Raw genomic sequence first — 18,135 nt, forward strand, 5'->3', positions numbered from 1 at the left:
TGGTGCAGAGAAGCTGTCGAGTTCCCAATTTCCCGCTTATTCAGACAACCTGAGCGGACCGGGGAAGCTCCAACCCTAATGAATTGGATCGATGCTCTCGGCTCTCTTCCTCCCAGGTTAGTTCCTTGTTCTCGGCGATCCTCAGTCTGAGAATACGCCCTTTCATCAAAGTACGCACGCGCAACACCTCGATTGGCTCTGCCCTGCCGGGGGGCGGGGGGGAGTGACGCAAAGCATTAGCCAATGATGCGAAGCATTAGCCCTCCTGCGTCCCGCCCCCTCGTTGAATATTCATGAGCAGGGCGAGACGACGTAACTTCACGCCGCCGCCGCCATGAAGTGAGCCGGGGGCTGGGTTTAGAGGGTCCTGAGAGGGGTTGTAGGTGGGGAGGGGGGTCTGGAAGATGGGGGTCCACGGTGGGCAGGCCTCGGGCAGAACGAAGAAAAGCAGAAGGGCGGGGTGGGGGATCTCAGACCGGGCAGTAACGGGACGGTAGCAGCGAGGAGCCGCTGAAGGAACTTGGGGGCGTCGGGCGCGATGGGGTCAGGGGGGTCAGGGGGCGCGGAGGTGGAAGCCGGGTCTCGGGGTGCTGACCCCGCAGCTCCCGCCGCCAGGCTCAACGTGGACGGGCTGCTGGTCTACTTCCCGTACGACTACATCTACCCGGAGCAGTTCTCCTACATGCTGGAGCTCAAACGCACGCTGGACGCCAAGGTGCGGGGCTGGGGGGGGGGACCGGAGGGGAGGGGAGGGGAGGGGGGGCTGGGAGGACCGGAGGGGAGGGGCGGGGGGCGGGGGGACCGGAGGGGAGGGGAGGGGCGGGGGGCGGGGGGACCGGAGGGGAGGGGAGGGGCGGGGGGCGGGGGGGGACCGGAGGGGAGGGGCGGGGGGTGGGGGGGGACCGGAGGGGAGGGGCGGGGGCGGGGGGGGACCGGAGGGGAGGGGAGGGGGGCGGGGGGGACCGGAGGGGAGGGGAGGGGCGGGGGGTGGGGGGGGACCGGAGGGGAGGGGAGGGGGGCGGGGGGGACCGGAGGGGAGGGGAGGGGCGGGGGGTGGGGGGGGACCGGAGGGGAGGGGAGGGGCGGGGGGTGGGGGGGACCGGAGGGGAGGGGAGGGGGGCGGGGGGGACCGGAGGGGAGGGGAGGGGCGGGGGGTGGGGGGGGACCGGAGGGGAGGGGAGGGGCGGGGGGTGGGGGGGGACCGGAGGGGAGGGGAGGGGCGGGGGGTGGGGGGGACCGGAGGGGAGGGGCGGGGGCGGGGGGGGACCGGAGGGGAGGGGAGGGGGGCGGGGGGGACCGGAGGGGAGGGGAGGGGCGGGGGGTGGGGGGGGACCGGAGGGGAGGGGAGGGGCGGGGGGCGGGGGGGGACCGGAGGGGAGGGGAGGGGGGCGGGGGGAGGACCGGAGGGGAGGGGCGGGGGGCGGGGGGAGGACCGGAGGGGAGGGGCGGGGGTGGGGGGGCACCGGAGGGGAGGGGAGGGGGGCGGGGGGGACCGGAGGGGAGGGGCGGGGGGCGGGGGGGACCGGAGGGGAGGGGAGGGGGGCGGGGGGGGGACCGGAGGGGAGGGGCGGGGGGCAGGGGGGAGGGGGGGGACCTGAGGGGAGGGGGGGCGGGGGGGACCGGAGGGGAGGGGAGGGGGGCGGGGGAGGACCTGAGGGGAGGGGCGGGGGGCGGGGGGGACCAGAGAGGAGGGGAGGGGCGGGGGGGTGGGGGGGGACCGGAGGGGAGGGGAGGGGGGCGGGGGGGGGGGACCGGAGGGGAGGGGAGGGGCGGGGGGGACCGGAGGGGAGGGGAGGGGGGCGGGGGGACCGGAGGGGAGGGGAGGGGCGGGGGCGGGGCGCTCCGAGGCATCGGGGTGTGGGGGGGAGAGCAGGAGGAACTCGAGGGGATGGGGCGTCCCGAGCCGAGGTCGCTTTTGAACTTCCAGACCTCAGGAACTCAAGACTTGGAGACATCTCCTGTTCCCTGATATGGTGCAGGCTTCCAGCCCTGCGCCTTGGGCACATCATTAACCCTGCAAGTGTCTGGTTTTGAAAAATAGCGTATGAGGGAGACCTTGGGTTCCATCCCAGGACCAAGGTGGGGGGGGGGGGAAGTCGAGGGGCTTGGTGTGGAGGTGAAACACAGTAGCTACTTCGTGTATTGTGGGGTTTAAGCCACTTTGGACACCCTAAAAAGAGGCCCGGAGGGGGCACCGAGGCGTCTGAACACCCCTACAAGGCCCAGGACAGCTCCTCCGCAGCCCCTATCCCAATAACCAAGTATTTCCAGCCAAAATGTCAGTCGAACTGGGTTTGAGAAACCCTGAGGTGAGATTCTTAGAATCCATACTAAGTGCGGGAAGTACTCTTAAGTTTTTGTTGAGTTAAAGAGGTTTGCCGGAGGGGGCTGGGAAGGTGGCTCAGTGGTAGAGCGCTTGCCTTGCATGCCTGAGGCCCTGGGTTCGATTCCTCAGCACCACATAAGCAAAAAGAAAAAAGCCAGAAGTGGCACTGTGGCTCAAGTGGTAGAACGCTAGCCTTGAGCAGAAGAGCTGAGGGACAGTGCCCAGGCCCAGAGTTCAGGCCCCACGACCGGACCCAAAAAAAAAAAAAGAGGTTTGGCACGACCGGACCCAAAAAAAAAAAAAAAAGAGGTTTGGCCGAGCACTTATGGCTTATGCCTATAATCCTAGCTACTCAGGAGGCTGAGATTTGTGGATCGAGATTCAAAGCCTGCAGGGGCAGGGAAATCTGTCAGAATAAATCACTCAGAAAACCAGAAGTAGCACTGTGGCTCAAGTGGTAGAGCACTAGCCTTGAGCTGAGAAGCTCAGGGACAGTGCCCAGGCCCCATGTCTTAAAAAAAAAAAAGAGAGAGAGATTTGGTACCCAAGAGAAGAGCCAGGTATGTACCCCCAGGACCTCAAGGTGTGCTGTGACTTGGGGCTTCTTAGGACCATTTTAGAGATGAGGTATTGTGGCCCATAGAGGTCTAGGAGCTTGATGAGGTGGCAGAAATGGAGTTCAGTACCACATAAGCAGAAAAAAGCTGGAAATGGAGCTGTGGCTCAAGTGATAATGTACTCACCTTGAACAAAAGAAGCTCAGGGACAGTGCCCAGGCCCTGAGTTCAAGCACCCGGACTGGCCAAAAAAAAAAAAGTCATCAGATCTCAGCCTCCTGAGTAGCTAGGATTACAGGCGTGAGCTACTGGCGCCCAGCAGGTGTGGACTTTCAACTGCCTTGTTGTCCTACTCTTCTCAGATGGTGGCATTTGGGGAGGGTCCTCAGGGTTTAATGTACCTGAGGGCCTGGGTCCTCCTGTTTCTGACACTCAGGGTCATGGAGTCCTAGAGATGCCCTCAGGCACTGGGAAGACAGTGTCTCTTCTGGCTCTGATCATGGCATACCAGCGGGTGAGTGACTCTCTTGCCCATGGTGGGAGGGAGGAGGTGGACGAGGGCTAAGACCACTGGTCGTTGGCAGGCGTACCCACTGGAGGTCACCAAACTCATCTACTGCTCCAGAACGGTGCCTGAGATTGAGAAGGTGCGTTTGGGGGACCCTGTGCTCCGTCCCTCGGGGGTCTTCGGTAGGTGCAGGAGGTTGGAAAGTTGGGGACAAGGCTGCTGGGAGGGGCCAGGTGCTTTCTGTGACACCAAATTCCTCAACACAGGTGATAGAGGAACTGCGTAAGTTGCTAAACTTCTATGAGAAGCAGGAGGGTGAGAAGTTGCCATTTCTGGGTCTGGCTCTGAGCTCCCGCAAGAACCTGTGTATTCACCCTGAGGTGAGCGTCATGCCTTTTCCCCACGAATCCCCATCGCTGGTCGAGTCCTAAATTCCCATATTAGCAAACTAGACTTCTTTGGGAGTTTGGGGGGGATACTCACAAATCTTTCTTTTTTAAAAAAATATTTATTTTTATCAGTTCTGGGGCTTGAACGCTGTCCCTGAGCTGCTTTTTCTCAAGGCTAGCAGTCTACCACTTGAGCCACAGTGCCACTTCTGGCCTTTTCTTTTTATATGGTGCTGAGGAATCGAACCCAGGGCTCATGCATGTGACCCAAGCACTCTACCATTGAGCCACCTTCCCAGTCCCAAATTTACCTTCTAATTGTCAACTCCTAACTCCTGTTCATATCTGCTGAGCATCTGTGGAGTCTTCTCACTACCCCAGCCAGGGTTGAGGGTCAGTCTTTAGAGTGTGATAGGCTAGAACCTGGCTTGAACTCCTTAGCTATGTGCCTCTGGGCTTCAGTCTCCCTCTCATCCTACATTTGATGAGCATGGGTGAGATAATGCAGTAAGAGTCCTTAGCATGTTCAAAGAGCTGAAAGAATATTAGAGGGCTGAGCGTGCTGGTGCACACTTGTAATCCCAGCCACTTTTCGGTCATGGGGCTTGAACTCTGGGCCTGGGTGCTGTCCCTCAGCTCTTCAGCTCAGGCAAGCGCTCTGCCACGTGAGCCACAGCACCACTTCCTATTTTCTGGTGGTTCACTGGAGATCAGAGTCTCATGGATTTTCCTGCCCAGGCTGGCTTTGAACTGCGATCCTCAGATCTCAGCCTCCTGAGTAGGATTATAGGTGTGAGCCACCAGCATCCCACTGGGAGAGATTTTAAGGCAGCCTGAGCAAAAGTGAGACCCTCTCTGAAAAAAAAAAAACTAAAAAGCAAAAGAGTGTGGCTCAAATAGTAGAGTGGAAAAGTAGGGTGGAAATTTATCCGTGAGCCTGCGTGGAGCCGGGCACTGGAGAGCTGGGGGCAGCAGCTCATCTGTGCTAAATGAGCTCCTTGCCCCCTAGGTGACGCCCCTGCGCTTCGGGAAGGATGTAGACGGGAAGTGCCACAGCTTGACTGCCTCCTACGTGCGGGCCCAGTACCAGCAAGATGCCAGTTTGCCCCACTGCCGCTTCTACGAGGTGCATGAGGGGAGGGATCAGCCTTCTGGGGCGGCCAAGATACTAGGGGCACCCGGCCTCCCTAACCTCTGGCCTCTTCTCCCCAGGAGTTTGACACCCATGGGCGCCAGGTGCCCCTCCCTGCTGGCATCTACAACCTAGATGATCTGAAGGCCCTGGGCCAGCGCCAGGGCTGGTGCCCCTACTTCCTTGCCCGCTACTCAGTGAGGAGGCTGGTGGGGTGGGGCTGAGGGTTACAGCTTTGTCTTTCTATCTGTGTCTGGCTGTCTGCTTCTCTGCAGGCCCCATATCTATATTGTCCCTCAGTGTGTCTAGCCATCTGTTTCCCTTTGTGTCTTGTCTGTGTCTCTTTCCATGTGTCCCTTCTGGGCTTCTGACCTGTGTCCCGTCAGGCCTGGTGTGGACACTGGAAGGCAGGCCAGGGTCACCATTTTCTCCTTGTCAGATTCTTCACGCCAATGTGGTGGTTTACAGCTACCACTACCTCCTGGACCCCAAGATTGCTGACCTGGTGTCCAAGGAGCTAGCCCGCAAGGCTGTGGTGGTCTTTGATGAGGCCCACAACATTGGTGAGGAGGGAGTCAGGTGTGATGGTGGTGAGAATGGTGCCCGAGACCCCCCCCCCCCCATCAAACTGGACTCGCCCCACCCCCCACAGACAACGTGTGCATCGACTCCATGAGCGTCAACCTCACCCGCCGCACCCTGGACCGCTGTCAGGGCAACCTGGACACCCTGCAGAAGACGGTGCTCAGGTGAGGAGCGGGTGGGCCCCGCCGGGCCCCGGCACCCCTGGCTCCCCTCAGCCCCCATCCAGCCCCTCCCTGCCCCCCAGGATCAAGGAGACCGACGAGCAGCGCCTGAGAGATGAGTACAGGCGCCTGGTGGAGGGGCTGCGGGAGGCCAGTGCCGCCCGGGAGACCGACGCCCACCTGGCCAACCCTGTGCTGCCCGACGAGGTGCTGCAGGGTGAGAGCCCCAGCCCGCCACTGCCCCCCCCTACTCCCGGCCCCCCCTGCCCGGAACTAGACCTGCTGACCCCATCGCCGCCCCGCAGAGGCCGTGCCAGGCTCCATCCGCACAGCCGAGCACTTCCTGGGCTTCCTTCGGCGCCTGCTGGAGTATGTGAAGTGGCGCCTGCGCGTGCAGCACGTGGTGCAGGAGAGCCCGCCCGCCTTCCTGGGCGGCCTGGCCCAGCGAGTGTGCATCCAGCGCAAGCCCCTCAGGTAGCCCCGCCCCTTCCCTGGACGCCCCGCCCACCGGCCGGATAGCCTCTGCGCTGCCCCGCCCCCGTGTAACCCCGCCCTGTCCCCAGTCACCTCGCCTCTTGTAGCTCCGCCCCTTTCCCAGGAGCCGGCAGGAGTCTCTTGGGTAGCCCCGCCCCCTCCCCGGCACGCCTTCCCGAGGCCACGCCCTGTCAGTAGCTCTGCCCACCATCCTGGGAGGTCCCGCCCACAGCCCCGCCCACTCACTCCTCGGACCTTGAGGTCTCGTGAAAGCAAAGACAGAGCCTCAGTCATCAGTTTTGGGGACCAGGTGCTGATGGAGTCAGCAGGGCTGCCCCAGTAGATAGGCTTGTCCTCAGAGTGACCGGTGTGGGGAAGCTGGGAGGGCCCAACGCTCCTGACCAGTCTGAGTCCCCCCCACAGACCCGCAGTTATCTGGGGGGACACCCGAGGGGAGCCCTGGCAGCGCATGGGGGGCTGCGTCCTGTGGGTGCCCCATTCCGCCTTCCCTCCCCCAGATTCTGTGCCGAGCGCCTCCGCTCCCTCCTGCACACCTTGGAGATCACCGACCTGGCCGACTTCTCCCCGCTCACCCTGCTCGCCAACTTTGCCACCCTGGTCAGCACCTACGCTAAGGGTGAGCTCCCTCTCGTGGGGCCCCACGAAGCCGGGAGGCGAAGGAACAGAGTGGGCCGTGGGGAGAGGAGCCCGGTGTGGGGGGGGCATGGGAGTTCTGAGCAATGGGTGCTGGGTAAGATGGGATGGGGACAGAAACCACACAGGAGAGAGAGGCAGGGGGGAGAAGGGGGTGGGGAGGGCATCCAGGGCCCTTGTGGAGAGCAGTTGGGGTGACGCCATTTCCTGGTTTGGGGGAGCGAGGGCAGTCTTCCCCTCCTCCCCCCTCAGCTTTAAGCTGATCCAGGGTTCTGTCTGATCCCTGATTAAATTCTGTGCAGGAAAGCAGGTCAAGCTGCCGGGCAGGGGAGATGGGGGTGGGGGGACCCAGCTGTCACCCCACCCCCCAGCCTATTGTGTGCTTTTTAATTTTTGCTGTTCTATAGGCTCAACTCCAGGTGCTCTACCACTTGAACCTTGTGCCTAGTCCTTTTTGCTTTATATTTTTGTATGGGGGGGGGTCCTTTTTGCCTGGGGTGGCCTTGAGCCTGACCAAGGTCTCCCCAATCTCTGCCTCAAGCCATTTTTGTCTTTTTTGGGGGGAGGGGTAACCCTGGGGAGTGAACCTGGGGCTGGAGCTGGCCAGGCAAGCCCTGTTTTTTTTTTTGGTCGGTTGTGGGGATTGAACTCTGGGCCTGGGCGCTGCCTTTCAGCTATTCAGCTCAAGGTGAGTGCTCTACCACTTGAGCTACAGCGCCACTTCTGGTTTTCTGGTGGTTTATTGGAGATAGGAGTCTCACAGTCTCTCCTGCCCAGGCTGGCTTTGAACCGGGATCCTCAGATCTCAGCCTCCTGAGTAGCTAGGATGACAGGCGTGAGCCACCAGCGCCCGGTGCAAGCCCTGTTTACTTGCGCCTTCCTCCTCCTGTGCCCATCCCTGTCTACCCTGCCTGCCCCCTCGTTCTTCCCGCCCCACTCCTGCCTAAATGAGCGCACACAGAGGTTTATGTGGGCTCTCTCCCATCACCCTCACCCCTGTACTCGCTCCTTCCAGCTCTGAGTGTCTGTCTGCCCCAGGCCTTCCTGGTGGGCTGTGGGCAGCCAGGTGGTCCCCGTGCATGGGGCTCGGCCACAAAGCAGCAAGCACCTCCTCCTGGCAGTCAGTCTGGACAGGAAAGGTTGCTCATGCTGTGTGCCAGGCTGAGGGGGCCTGTTGAATGCTGCCTGGCATGTGCAAAGGCCCTGGGGGAGCAAGGAGGCAGCCAGTGACCCCGAGGTGGTGGCATGGTGGGGTCCCAGGAGGACTGGGGCAGAGCCTGGCTTGGGGTTCCATGGCAGGACACGGGTGGGCCCGGGCAGCATGGGCTGGCGGCTGGGCTGTATGGGGATGGCAGTGGGGTTGGGCCGTGGGAGGAGGCAGAGTTTTGAGGCTCACTGCTGGCTCAGAAGGATGGTGGGCCTCGGTCAGGGTGCTGAGCAGAGGAGCCGTGGCGCCCAGAGAAGTCGAACGTGGGTGCTTTGTGCTCGGTGGCCAGCGCCCCACCCTGTCTGCTCATGGGCCTGGACGTGGACGTGGCATGTGGTGACCACTGTGACACGCCGCCTCTGTGCACTCAGGCTTCACCATCATCATCGAGCCCTTTGACGACAGGACCCCCACCATCGCCAACCCTGTCCTGCACTTCAGGTGGACCCCGTGGTGGTAGTGGTGGGGACCCCGGCCAGCCTGGCCCCCCCGCTAGTCCTCACTGCCTCCCTGTACTCCCAGCTGCATGGACGCCTCCCTGGCCATCAAACCCGTGTTCGAGCGCTTCCAGTCTGTCATCATCACATCTGGGGTGCGGCTCACCTCCCCGTCCCTATCCCCTTTTCCCCGGCCCCCCCTTGGGTCCTGCCCCCCGCCCTCCCACTGCTCACAGCCTTCCTGCTGTCCCCACCACAGACTCTGTCCCCGCTGGACATCTACCCCAAGATCCTGGACTTCCACCCTGTCACCATGGCAACCTTCACCATGACGCTGGCCCGGGTCTGTCTCTGCCCCATGGTGAGCCCGCCAAGGGTTGTGGGCCAGAACTGACTGCCTGCCCACTGCACAGGGCATGTAGCATGCACACAAGGTGATTGTGGGGTGCATGGGAGGGTGCGGGGAGAGGTGTTTCACAACCAGGGCCACTGGTGAGGAGCATGGACAGACTTTGGTTCAGTTCCTCCCCACCTGCTTATCTGCTGTGTGACCTGGGGCAGGTGAGTTGCCTGCTCTGTGCCCAGTCTCTGAGTGGCGCAGAGGACAATCACCCACAAACCCCTTCTGGGGGGCTGACGCAGTGGCAGGGGTCGGTGTCCACACCACCACGAGCGCCCGCTGCATCCTCAACACCACCTCTGCTCCCTGCAGATCATTGGCCGTGGGAATGACCAGGTGGCCATCAGCTCTAAGTTCGAGACCCGGGAAGACATCGGTGAGCTGTCCATGGGGGTTGCCAGTGGGTTCTAGGGGTGACATCATGGTGCTGTACTGAGAAACCCCGAGTCCCTATGGCTTCATGCTCAGTATCCTCCCCTGGGGCTCTAGCTCTGGAGGACTGGGGAATAGCTCACTCCCCGCTCCCCGCCCCCCGGGGCTTCTGGGAAGTTCATGTTGAAGAAGGGTTGTGGGGAGCCCGCCCCAGCCAGATGAGCACCTCTCGCCTCACCCCCACAGCGGTGATCCGCAACTACGGCAACCTGCTGCTGGAGATGTCCGCCGTGGTCCCGGATGGCATCGTGGCCTTCTTCACCAGCTACCAGTACATGGAGAGCACCGTGGCCTCCTGGTATGAGCAGGTACGCTGGCCCCCCACTTCCTCAGAGGCACCCCCCAACAGAAGTAGCCACCCCGCCTCTGGGCTCCCTCAACTGCGACCAAATCCCTCACCACTTGTGAAACCAGGCAGCAGGCAGGTGTGGCCCTACTGGGTGCCGTGGTTAGGAGGATGTTCTGGAGAATTAAGGTTGGACTGGGGTTGGGATGAATGTGGAGTGGCACCCTGGGAAGTGCGTGGGGTATTGTGGGAGCAGGACTCAGCACAGCAGTGTACTGGGTTACTGGCAGAGCGGGATGGCTGGCCCAGCCATGCGCCATTTACGTCCCAGTTAGAAAACCTTTGAGCTGAGCATCATAGCTCATGCTTGTAATCTCAGCACTTGGGAGGCAGAGGCAAGACTGCAAGTTCAAAGCCACCTCGGGCTAGATTTGTCTGTCCCTCACTCATGACATAAGTCTCCTGGACTTGTTCTCGCTGTAACTCTGGTCTATCTTTGTGTATGCAGTGGGGTCAGTTTGTTTGTTTGTTCCTGTGTGGAAATACACTTGTATTCATACCATGGTAGGGAAGAAGCTCTCCCCTCTGAGGGCCCAGCTGCATCCTGACATCAGGGCGGCCTCTGATTGGCTTATAGTCAGGCCCTCCACCAATCGCTAGCCAGGATGGTGTAGCCTGATTGGCCACCTTAAGCCATACCCTCCCACGCATCTGGAGGAGCTCAGGAATGGCTGCACACAGGAGGCGGCCGTTGGCCTGGGTTTTACCAACATGGCCAGGCCCTAGGTCCATGCCCCGCCTGACCTCCAGGTGTCGTCCTGTCCCAGGGCATCCTCGAGAACATCCAGAGGAACAAGCTGCTCTTCATCGAGACCCAGGACGGGGCTGAGACCAGCGTGGCCCTGGAGAAGTACCAGGAGGTGGGAATGGGGGTGAGGGCGGCCCGGCTGGGAAGGCAGTGCAGGGGGACAGTGTAGGGGTGACCCCCTGAGCCTTGGCTTCCCCTAGGCCTGCGAGAATGGCCGTGGAGCCATCCTTCTCTCGGTGGCACGGGGCAAGGTGTCTGAGGGCATCGACTTTGGTGAGTGCTCTCCCCCTCTCCCCCTCCGCACACCAGGTCGGGTGGCGCTGGGTGCACCCGTAACTCCCTCCTACCCCCAGTGCACCACTACGGGCGTGCCGTCATCATGTTCGGTGTCCCCTACGTCTACACCCAGAGCCGCATCCTCAAGGTGAGTCTGTGGCCTTGCAATGGGAGAGCGTGGCCCCGGGTCTTTGCCTCAGGACCTGGCCCATCCCCTGGTCCCCCCCCCAACTGCAGGCCCGGCTGGAGTATCTGCGGGACCAGTTCCAGATCCGAGAGAATGACTTCCTCACCTTCGACGCCATGCGCCACGCGGCGCAGTGCGTGGGTCGAGCCATCAGGGGCAAGACTGACTACGGCCTCATGGTCTTCGCTGACAAGGTACAGGTGGGGGACCCTGGGAGGGTGGGGGACCCTGCGGAGGGGGGCCTGCCAGCCTGGGGCTGCCTCCCCTTCTAAGGGGGGCAGCACAACCTCACGTTCCTCGGCCCCCCCCACCCCTCCCCGTGCTTGAAGCGCTTTGCCCGGGCGGACAAGCGGGGGAAGCTGCCCCGCTGGATCCAGGAGCACCTGACCGACGCCAACCTCAACCTCACGGTGGACGAGGGGGTCCAGGTCGCCAAGTACTTCCTGCGGCAGATGGCGCAGCCCTTCCACCGGGTGAGCCCCAGCTGCTCCTTCCTGCCCCTGGGTTTACCTGGATGGCCACGGTGGCTCAGTCCTAGCCCGTCCCCCTCCGTGGCCCGCAGGAGGACCAGCTGGGCCTGTCCCTGCTCAGCCTGGAGCAGCTGCAGTCAGAGGAGACGCTGCGGCGCGTGGAGCAGATCGCCCAGCAGCTGTGAGCCCGGGGACCGGGGTTCCCCCCCCGCCCCCCCCAGGTGACAGACACGCCGAGTGTGGTCGCAGCCTTTAATTGCCAGCCTCTGCCCCCACCCCAACTTTGCGGGTCGTTGCAGCTGCAGTGCGGTCCACCTAGCGCGGGCTCAGGTCCTGGATGCTGGCGCTCAGGTGCCGGGCGGGAAGCTGGGGTGGTACAGGCACAGCTGGAGCTGTGTGTCACCCCGGGTCCCCCCCCCCCAAGCCCTCCTGGCCCCGGGAACCCCCTCACCTGCGTCCTGGCAGCCCCAGGGCTGTCCACATTGAGCGTGCTGAGCGACATGGCCCTCTTCATCCTGCGGGGACAGCGCAGGCGACTCAGCCCCCGGGAGGCGCCGCCCACCTGGGCCCGCCCCGCCCACCGGGGCCCACCTGGGCCTACCCCGCCACGCCCGCCATGCTGTCACCACGGAGGCGGGAGACCAGCTTCTCACTCCCTCGCTTGATGGACTCCCGGAGCTTGGAGAAGGAGCTGCTCCGTCGGAAGGCCTGGGGGAGGGGGGGGGGTTGTCAGGGGCCAAAGGTCAGGGGTCATTACCCCCTTCCTACCTAGGGTGGCGGAAGCAGTCCACCCACCCCCTCACCTGCTGCTCTGCATCACCAGCTGTGCCTGTGCTGGGGGTTCCTGAGGGGACAGAGGGAGCATGATGAGCACCCCAAGAAGCCGGGGGGGGGGGGGGGGGGGGGGGGGGAGGAGAGGGAGACATGGGGAGGGGCGGGGGCTCACCTAGGGAGGCGGGCAGGCCTTCCGGGCCCAGGATCTCCTTGTACAGTGCCTCAGCCTGCTCATACTTGCCCTGCTTCAGGTAGGCGGAGGCCTGTGGGTAGGACAGAGTTCAGGCTCCCATCTTGGGAGGCTGGGAGCTTACTTCTTGGGGAGACCCCAGCACCCCGCCCCAGCACAATCTCTGCACCCACTGTTCTCAAGCCTCTTATGCCCAGAGGCGGAGGCCAGGCAACTTCCTGTCTCGTGTTCTCCACCAACATCCGTGTGCCTCCGTTTCCGTATGAAGTTGGGGGACAGCCACTCTACCTCATTGGGTTACCCCAATAAAGACCTATGCTGCCTCTGGCCTCCAGCTGCCTGGAGAACGGTCCCTGGTGTTTTTCTGCTCACCCCCCCCCTCCCCCGCCCCGGCCCCGGGGTGGCCCAGGCACCTCACCAGGTTATTCTTGGTCTTGGCCGCGTTGGGGTCGTGGGGGCCCCCCAGAGCCTCGTAGATGCTCAGGGCCCGGGCGTAGTGCCGCTCCACGTCCTCGAACTTGCCCTGGTTCTGGCACAGCAGCGCCAGGTTGTTGAGCTGCTTGGCCACGTCCGGATGGTCAGCACCCAGGACCTGGGGTGGGGGGGGGAGGGGGACACATCAGGAAAGGAGGAAGCACTGTGGGGTGCACCACAAACCAGACCAGGGAGGTCAAAGGTCACAGCAATCCAGAGCCGTGTGGGGGGTGTACGGAGTGGAAGCAGATGGTGTCAGGGCTGGGGCAGCCAACGGCACAGCTGGATGGATGGGGACTTGGGGGTCTAGGGGTTGGGGACGGGACCTTCTCCCGGATCTCCAGGGCGCGCTGACACAGGGGCTCCGCCTCGCGGTAGCGGCCGCGCTTCCCATACAGGACGGCCAGGTTGTTGAGGGTGGCGGCCACCTGTGGGGTGGGGACAGCGCGGTGAGACACAGCCCAGCCCCCACCCCCACCCCCACCCTCGAGCCCCACTCACCGCGGGGTGCTCGGCGCCCAGTGTCTGCTCCCGGATGTGCAGGGCGTCGTGGAGGAGCTCTGTGGCCTCTTTGTATTTGTTCTGGTCCCTGCGGGGCAGTGCGACACCGATGCCGCAGGCTGGGCTCAGTCGGGCACCCCGGGGCTCCGCAACGCCCCATCCCTGCTCCCTCCCCCACCCCTCCCCGCATCACCTCTCGGTGGGGGGGGGGGGGGGGAGACCCTGGCCCCCGCCATCCTCACCGGTATACCAGCGCCAGGATGTTGAGCATGGTGGCCACATCGGGGTGGCAGTGGCCCGAGCTGCGCTCCAGGTCCTCCAGGGCCTGGCGACACAGGGGCACGGCCACCTCGTAGCGGCCCTGGCCCGCGTACTGGATCACCAGGTTGTGCAGAGTGCGCAGGCGCGCGGGGATCTCGTAGCCCCCCTGCTGGGCAGCAGCCACCCCCGCCGCCTCGGGACCTGGGGGGGCATGATGGCCAGTCACGGCCAGCCCTGAGGATGACTGCCATTACGCCTGCCACAGACCTTGGTCTGCCAGGCCCCCCACCCCCCACCCCGCCCCGTGTCAATGGGCCCTGCACCCACCTTTCCTCTCTTCCTCCTCGCTGGGGAACAGGGAGGCCAGGCTGTCCCATCTCAGCCTCCCACGCGCTGGGATTACAGGTGTGCACTACCACACCTGGCTCTGGACTGGGGTTTGGGAAAGGAGTTCCCTGGCCTTCGGTGGGGGGGGCGGTCTTTGTTGATCCTGGGGAGTTGGGGGTGCAGAGGGGGGATGCGGGGGGACCTGGCTGTCCTCGGGCGGGTCATACTGCCGCAGCTGCCCCAGGAACTGGAGGTGGCTCTTCTCCTCCTCCAGCTGTGCCACGGCCTCCTCGCTGGCCCGCAGCCGCCGCTGCGTCTCCTCCAGCTCTTCCCGCAGCCACGCGTTCTCCTGCGCCAGCCTCCGCGCCTGCGCCCGCAGCCTCTGCTTCTCGGCCTCCAGCACGCCCACGTGGGCTGACAGGGCCAGGAGGACCTGAGGAGGGGCAGGGGCAACAAGTCAGGGGCCGGGAGCCACCCAGTACACGCCTGCACACACACCCCCATTCCACCTGGGACACCCCAAGATGCTTCAGCCCCCACCAGTGGGACCCCACCGACTCTCACCAGGACCTTCTTCTGCTCTGCTGCCTGGTATATAGGACACACCCCAATACCCCTCCACCCCTAGGCCTTCCTTGCAGCCCCGCCAGGCCTTGGGTACCTGAGCCTCGCCCAGCCCCAGCTCGATGGCCTCCAGCGATCGCTCCACCACTTGCTGCTTCTCCTCCAACAGCTCGGGGCCTCCAGGGCCCAGCGCCGCCCGCTCTGCCAGGTGCCCGGCCAGGCCGCGGTGCTCGGCCCGCAGCGCCTCCAAACCCTGCACCACCTGCCGCGTCTGCCGCACCAGATCCTCGGGGGTCAGGCGCTCGGGGCCCAGCCCCACGCTTCCTGGCGACACCACCTGCACTGACATGGCTGAGAAGGGGAGATAGAGATGAGGGAGTCAGGATGGGAGCCAGACCCCCCCCCAAACCTTCCCGATGCTCGCCTGCCCCACCAGGACCCTAGGGCTCTCCCCCCAGGTGGTCAACAGGCGCACCCCTACTATGCGTGGTCACCTGGGGGCCAACAGCTGGCAGATGTCCCCAGCTCACCTGGCCAGCCCAGTGCACCCCTAAGGCTCCCAGACGCCCAGCCCAGAGCTGGCCGGCGGCTGGCAGGGAAGGCGGGGCATGAGGAGGCGGGGCGGCGCCCCTGAGCTCATTCTGGGGTGTTTTTGTTGGGAACCAGTCAGACCACTAGGGGGTGGGTGGGGCTGGGAGCCGGAAGCAGCGCCACCTCCCCGGGGAAATGGGGAAGGGGCTTGGGTGTGGGCTCTGGAGGCTCCTCCCCCCACCCCCCCCAGCCCCCCACTCCCCCCACCCCCCCACTCCCCCACCCCCTCACCCCCCCCCATCCCCCCCACCCCCCCCATCCCCCCCCCCGGCAGGGGATACAGGCCCCACTACCCATCACAGGCCTGCAGGGACACACGTGTGTTGTGGAAGGTGCGGCCCACGGGTGGGACTAGCGGAGGCCACTCGAGGGTCTGATACGGGCGTGGGGGAGATGGGGACCCGGCCTGTGCGGCTGGGACAGCACATCCAGGCAGACATACAGCTGGTGGTGCTAACCTGGGTCTTGGGATTGCCAGAGACAGACAAGACAGACAGACACACCCTGCATCCCTTCTGGAAGACATAAGACCTCATTCTCAGAAACAACTCCACACACCCACACTCCCTTCTTTCCAGTACAACCTGACACACGCCCTCTCAACACACACGTGAACCTTCCCTCATTCCCAGGGCCCAGTGGCTCACACCTGTACTCTCAGCTATGCACGGGGCTGAGATCAGAGGAACATGATTCAAAGCCAGCCTGGGCAGGAAAGTCAATGGAACTGTTATTATTATATTATTATTATTATTTTGGTTGGTCATGGGGCTTGAACTCAGGGCCTGGGCACTGTCCCTGAGCTCTTTTGCTCAAGGCTAGCACTCTACCACTTGGGCCACAGCTCCATTTCTCACTTCATGTTGGTTAATTGGCAGTAAGAGTTTCATTGACTGCCAGGTGCTGGTGGCTCACGCCTGTCATTCTAGCTACTCAGGAGGCTGAGATCTGAGGATCACAGTTCCAAGGCAACCCAAGCAGAACAGTCCATGGACTCATCTCCAATGAACCACCAGAAAACCTGCTTTGAGAGGAAAAGCCATGCAAGAGTATGAGGCCCTGAGTTCAAATCCCAGGACTGGCACAAAAAGAAAGTGAAAAATCAAAACATGTGGAAACTCTCAGCTCCCTGCCACCTTGCTTCTGAAAACTACAGCCAAATTCCAGGACACTTGTATGTGCTTGTCCTGTTCACACAGGGTCCCCTGAACATAGAACACCCCATTACCAGTCCACCTACCACTCTGGATTTGCTAGGCCTTCTTCCCCTGCCCCTCCACCTCCATGCTGGCTATGCTAGCCTGGATAAGCAGACGGAACATGCATTCAGAGGAGACCGGCCTGAACTTGGGCTCTTTCATTGTGCCCAGGGTACCCTGCTTCTGAACACGCTTTGCCCATTCATCACCCTGTGCCTCACTCTCTGAAGTTGTGCCTGCATGTGTATGTGCAGCTCTCTCACGCAATCACCCCCAATGAACCCCTTCCTTATTGGAGACAGGGTCTCACTCTGCAGCTCAAGCTGGCCTGGAAGTCACAATCCTCCCGCCTCAGCCTCCTGAGCACTGGGATTACGGGCATGTGCCCCCATCCTCAGCTGGTCCTAGACGCTATCATCTCAAGGATGAATAGTATAGATCATGCCTCCCCCATGATACTGGGGCGGACAGGGAGCGGCCAGACATCAGAGGGGAACGAACACACATCAGACCACCAGCCTGGGACTGGCTCCAGGGGGAGACTGCTTGTCTGTCACAGGGAGGCCCTGGCTTCCGTCCCCAGGATCACAAAAACAAAGGGGGGGGGGTGTCAAAATTCCAAATTTCAGAGCTGGAGGCATGACTCCAGTGGTAGAGGACCTGCCTCAAGCAAGCATTAAGCCCTGAGTCCAAACCCCAGCCTGCTCTCAAAAATCTAAAACCATTTTTTTTTTTTACAGACGGTAACAACACTTCCACACCACGATAAAGCCAAAAAAGGCCATCAAAGCACGGTGAAAACCATGGAGGTGGCTCAGGCCTGTAATCCCCGCTACTCAGGAGATGTGAAGGTTGACAGTTTGAAGCCAGCCTGGTTAGACAAACCTTGAGAGACTTTAATCACTCACATCTGGTTGGATTGTTACTGATGAATCCCCAGCGAGAAGTCAGAAGCGGAGAAGGGGCTGCAGCGGGGCCAGCCTCGGGTGAAGAGGCTAAGCATGCGTGCAAGGCCCCGAGTTCAAGCCCCAGGACCCGCACAACCCCCCCTCCCTCCCGCAGAGCAATCCGATCTGTCCGCACACACACCCCACGCACCCCCGGGCCCGCCAGCACCGTCCACTCCCCACCTGCACACTGCCCCCTCCAGGTGCCCCCCACACAGCCCGGGGCACCCCCACTCACCTCCCGAGCGGTGACCCCAACACACACACACCAGCCCCGCCGGCACCGCAGCCAGGAGAATCCCCTCCACCGCCCCATCTCTACCCCACACACCAGCTGCGCGAACCATCCTGCATCCCGAACCGGCCGCCGCACCCCAGCTCAGCAGCCCGCGCACCCCAACTCCCAGCTCGCAGCCGTCACAAGGGCCCCCCCTCCCCTAGGCCCCGCCCTGCTCCTGTTTACCTGCGCCCGCTGGGGGGTCAAGGCGAAGGGGGCGCGGCCCCAGCCAGGCCCCCTCCCCCCCAGAGCCACGCCCCCACCCCCAAGGTTCCCCAGACCCTAAGGAGCCCGGATGTAGGGGGGCGCGTCCGGGACCCAAGGCCCAAACCCGCCTTCGCAGGGCCAGCGGACCCCAGGTGCACCAGGCCTCGCCCCGCGTCCCCACCGTGGCTCTTGGGACCCCCCGGGACCCACGCCCGGCGCCCACCTGGCTGCGGAGAGTCCGCGCCGTCGGCGGCGCCCCCTGCGTCCCGGCCCCACCGGCCCGCGGCTCTGGGCGGCTCGGGAGGCTCCCGGCGTCTCTTCCAGGGCGGCTCCGCCGGGGGCGGGGCGTCGGTCTGCCACGCCCCGTGAACACCACGCCCCTACAGGTGCGCAAGCCACGCCCACCGAGTCTCAGCGGGTCTTCCAGGGGCGGGGCGTCCACACACCACACCCTCTACAAACCACGCCCATCGTCCTTCAGCATCCGCTCCCCGCACGGCTCCGCTGGGGGCAAGACAGCCACACGCCACACCC

The 18,135-nt window shown here is 63.3% G+C and overlaps 3 protein-coding genes across 5 annotated transcripts; 1 reads left to right on the forward strand and 2 right to left on the reverse strand.

Moving 5' to 3' along the window:
* The first annotated feature begins 301 nt into the window (after positions 1–301).
* Positions 302–11,557, forward strand: Ercc2 (ERCC excision repair 2, TFIIH core complex helicase subunit). Of its 3 annotated transcripts, XM_042700566.1 has the most exons (23): positions 302–339; positions 616–715; positions 3,320–3,397; positions 3,468–3,530; positions 3,658–3,771; positions 4,790–4,906; positions 4,993–5,109; positions 5,352–5,475; positions 5,565–5,661; positions 5,742–5,875; positions 5,964–6,132; positions 6,651–6,769; positions 8,365–8,434; positions 8,516–8,585; positions 8,690–8,791; positions 9,143–9,206; positions 9,449–9,570; positions 10,376–10,468; positions 10,557–10,629; positions 10,710–10,780; positions 10,870–11,013; positions 11,149–11,292; positions 11,382–11,557. In XM_042700566.1, the coding sequence occupies exons 1-23, from the start codon at positions 335–337 to the stop codon at positions 11,472–11,474; spliced, it is 2,283 nt and encodes a 760-aa protein (XP_042556500.1). In that variant the 5' UTR covers positions 302–334; the 3' UTR covers positions 11,475–11,557. The 3 variants fall into 3 exon arrangements, with proteins under 3 accessions (XP_042556500.1, XP_042556501.1, XP_042556499.1); XM_042700565.1 differs by lacking the exon at positions 302–339 and having other exon boundaries at positions 538–715; XM_042700567.1 differs by lacking the exons at positions 302–339; positions 9,449–9,570; positions 10,376–10,468; ... (3 more) ...; positions 11,149–11,292; positions 11,382–11,557 and adding an exon at positions 10,781–10,791 and having other exon boundaries at positions 532–715; positions 9,143–9,243.
* Klc3 (kinesin light chain 3) lies at positions 11,504–13,866 on the reverse strand. The gene is made up of 10 exons (XM_042700231.1): positions 13,779–13,866; positions 13,471–13,690; positions 13,229–13,316; positions 13,054–13,155; positions 12,672–12,845; positions 12,236–12,326; positions 12,093–12,133; positions 11,891–11,997; positions 11,741–11,804; positions 11,504–11,655 (listed from the first exon to the last, which is right to left on the reverse strand). Exons 1-10 carry the CDS (start codon positions 13,864–13,866, stop codon positions 11,605–11,607), a joined length of 1,026 nt encoding a protein of 341 aa, XP_042556165.1. The 3' UTR covers positions 11,504–11,604.
* Positions 13,815–17,908, reverse strand: LOC122125897 (kinesin light chain 3-like). Its single transcript, XM_042700573.1, has 4 exons — positions 17,825–17,908; positions 14,478–14,731; positions 14,009–14,249; positions 13,815–13,872 (listed from the first exon to the last, which is right to left on the reverse strand). Exons 2-4 carry the CDS (start codon positions 14,727–14,729, stop codon positions 13,868–13,870), a joined length of 498 nt encoding a protein of 165 aa, XP_042556507.1. The 5' UTR covers positions 14,730–14,731; positions 17,825–17,908; the 3' UTR covers positions 13,815–13,867.
* Positions 17,909–18,135: the final 227 nt, after the last annotated feature.

This window comes from Dipodomys spectabilis, unplaced genomic scaffold (assembly GCF_019054845.1).
Source record: "Dipodomys spectabilis isolate Male_0828 unplaced genomic scaffold, ASM1905484v1 ptg000266l, whole genome shotgun sequence".
NCBI classification, from domain to species: Eukaryota; Metazoa; Chordata; class Mammalia; order Rodentia; family Heteromyidae; genus Dipodomys; species Dipodomys spectabilis.

Coding starts and splice junctions, on each gene's coding strand:
- Ercc2 (XM_042700565.1), top strand. CDS start 539: ATGGGGTCAGGGGGGTCAGGGGGCGCGGAGGTGGAAGCCGGGTCTCGG. Junction 6,133..6,650: donor ATCCAGCGCAAGCCCCTCAG/GTAGCCCCGCCC, acceptor TCCCTCCCCCAG/ATTCTGTGCCGAGCGCCTCC. Junction 9,571..10,375: donor TGGCCTCCTGGTATGAGCAG/GTACGCTGGCCC, acceptor GTCCTGTCCCAG/GGCATCCTCGAGAACATCCA.
- Klc3 (XM_042700231.1), bottom strand. CDS start 13,866: ATGGGACAGCCTGGCCTCCCTGTTCCCCAGCGAGGAGGAAGAGAGGAA. Junction 13,317..13,470: donor ATCCTGGCGCTGGTATACCG/GTGAGGATGGCG, acceptor ACTGCCCCGCAG/GGACCAGAACAAATACAAAG. Junction 11,805..11,890: donor AGCATGGCGGGCGTGGCGGG/GTAGGCCCAGGT, acceptor CTGTCCCCGCAG/GATGAAGAGGGCCATGTCGC.
- LOC122125897 (XM_042700573.1), bottom strand. CDS start 14,729: ATGTCAGTGCAGGTGGTGTCGCCAGGAAGCGTGGGGCTGGGCCCCGAG. Junction 14,250..14,477: donor TGGGGCTGGGCGAGGCTCAG/GTACCCAAGGCC, acceptor GCCCCTCCTCAG/GTCCTCCTGGCCCTGTCAGC.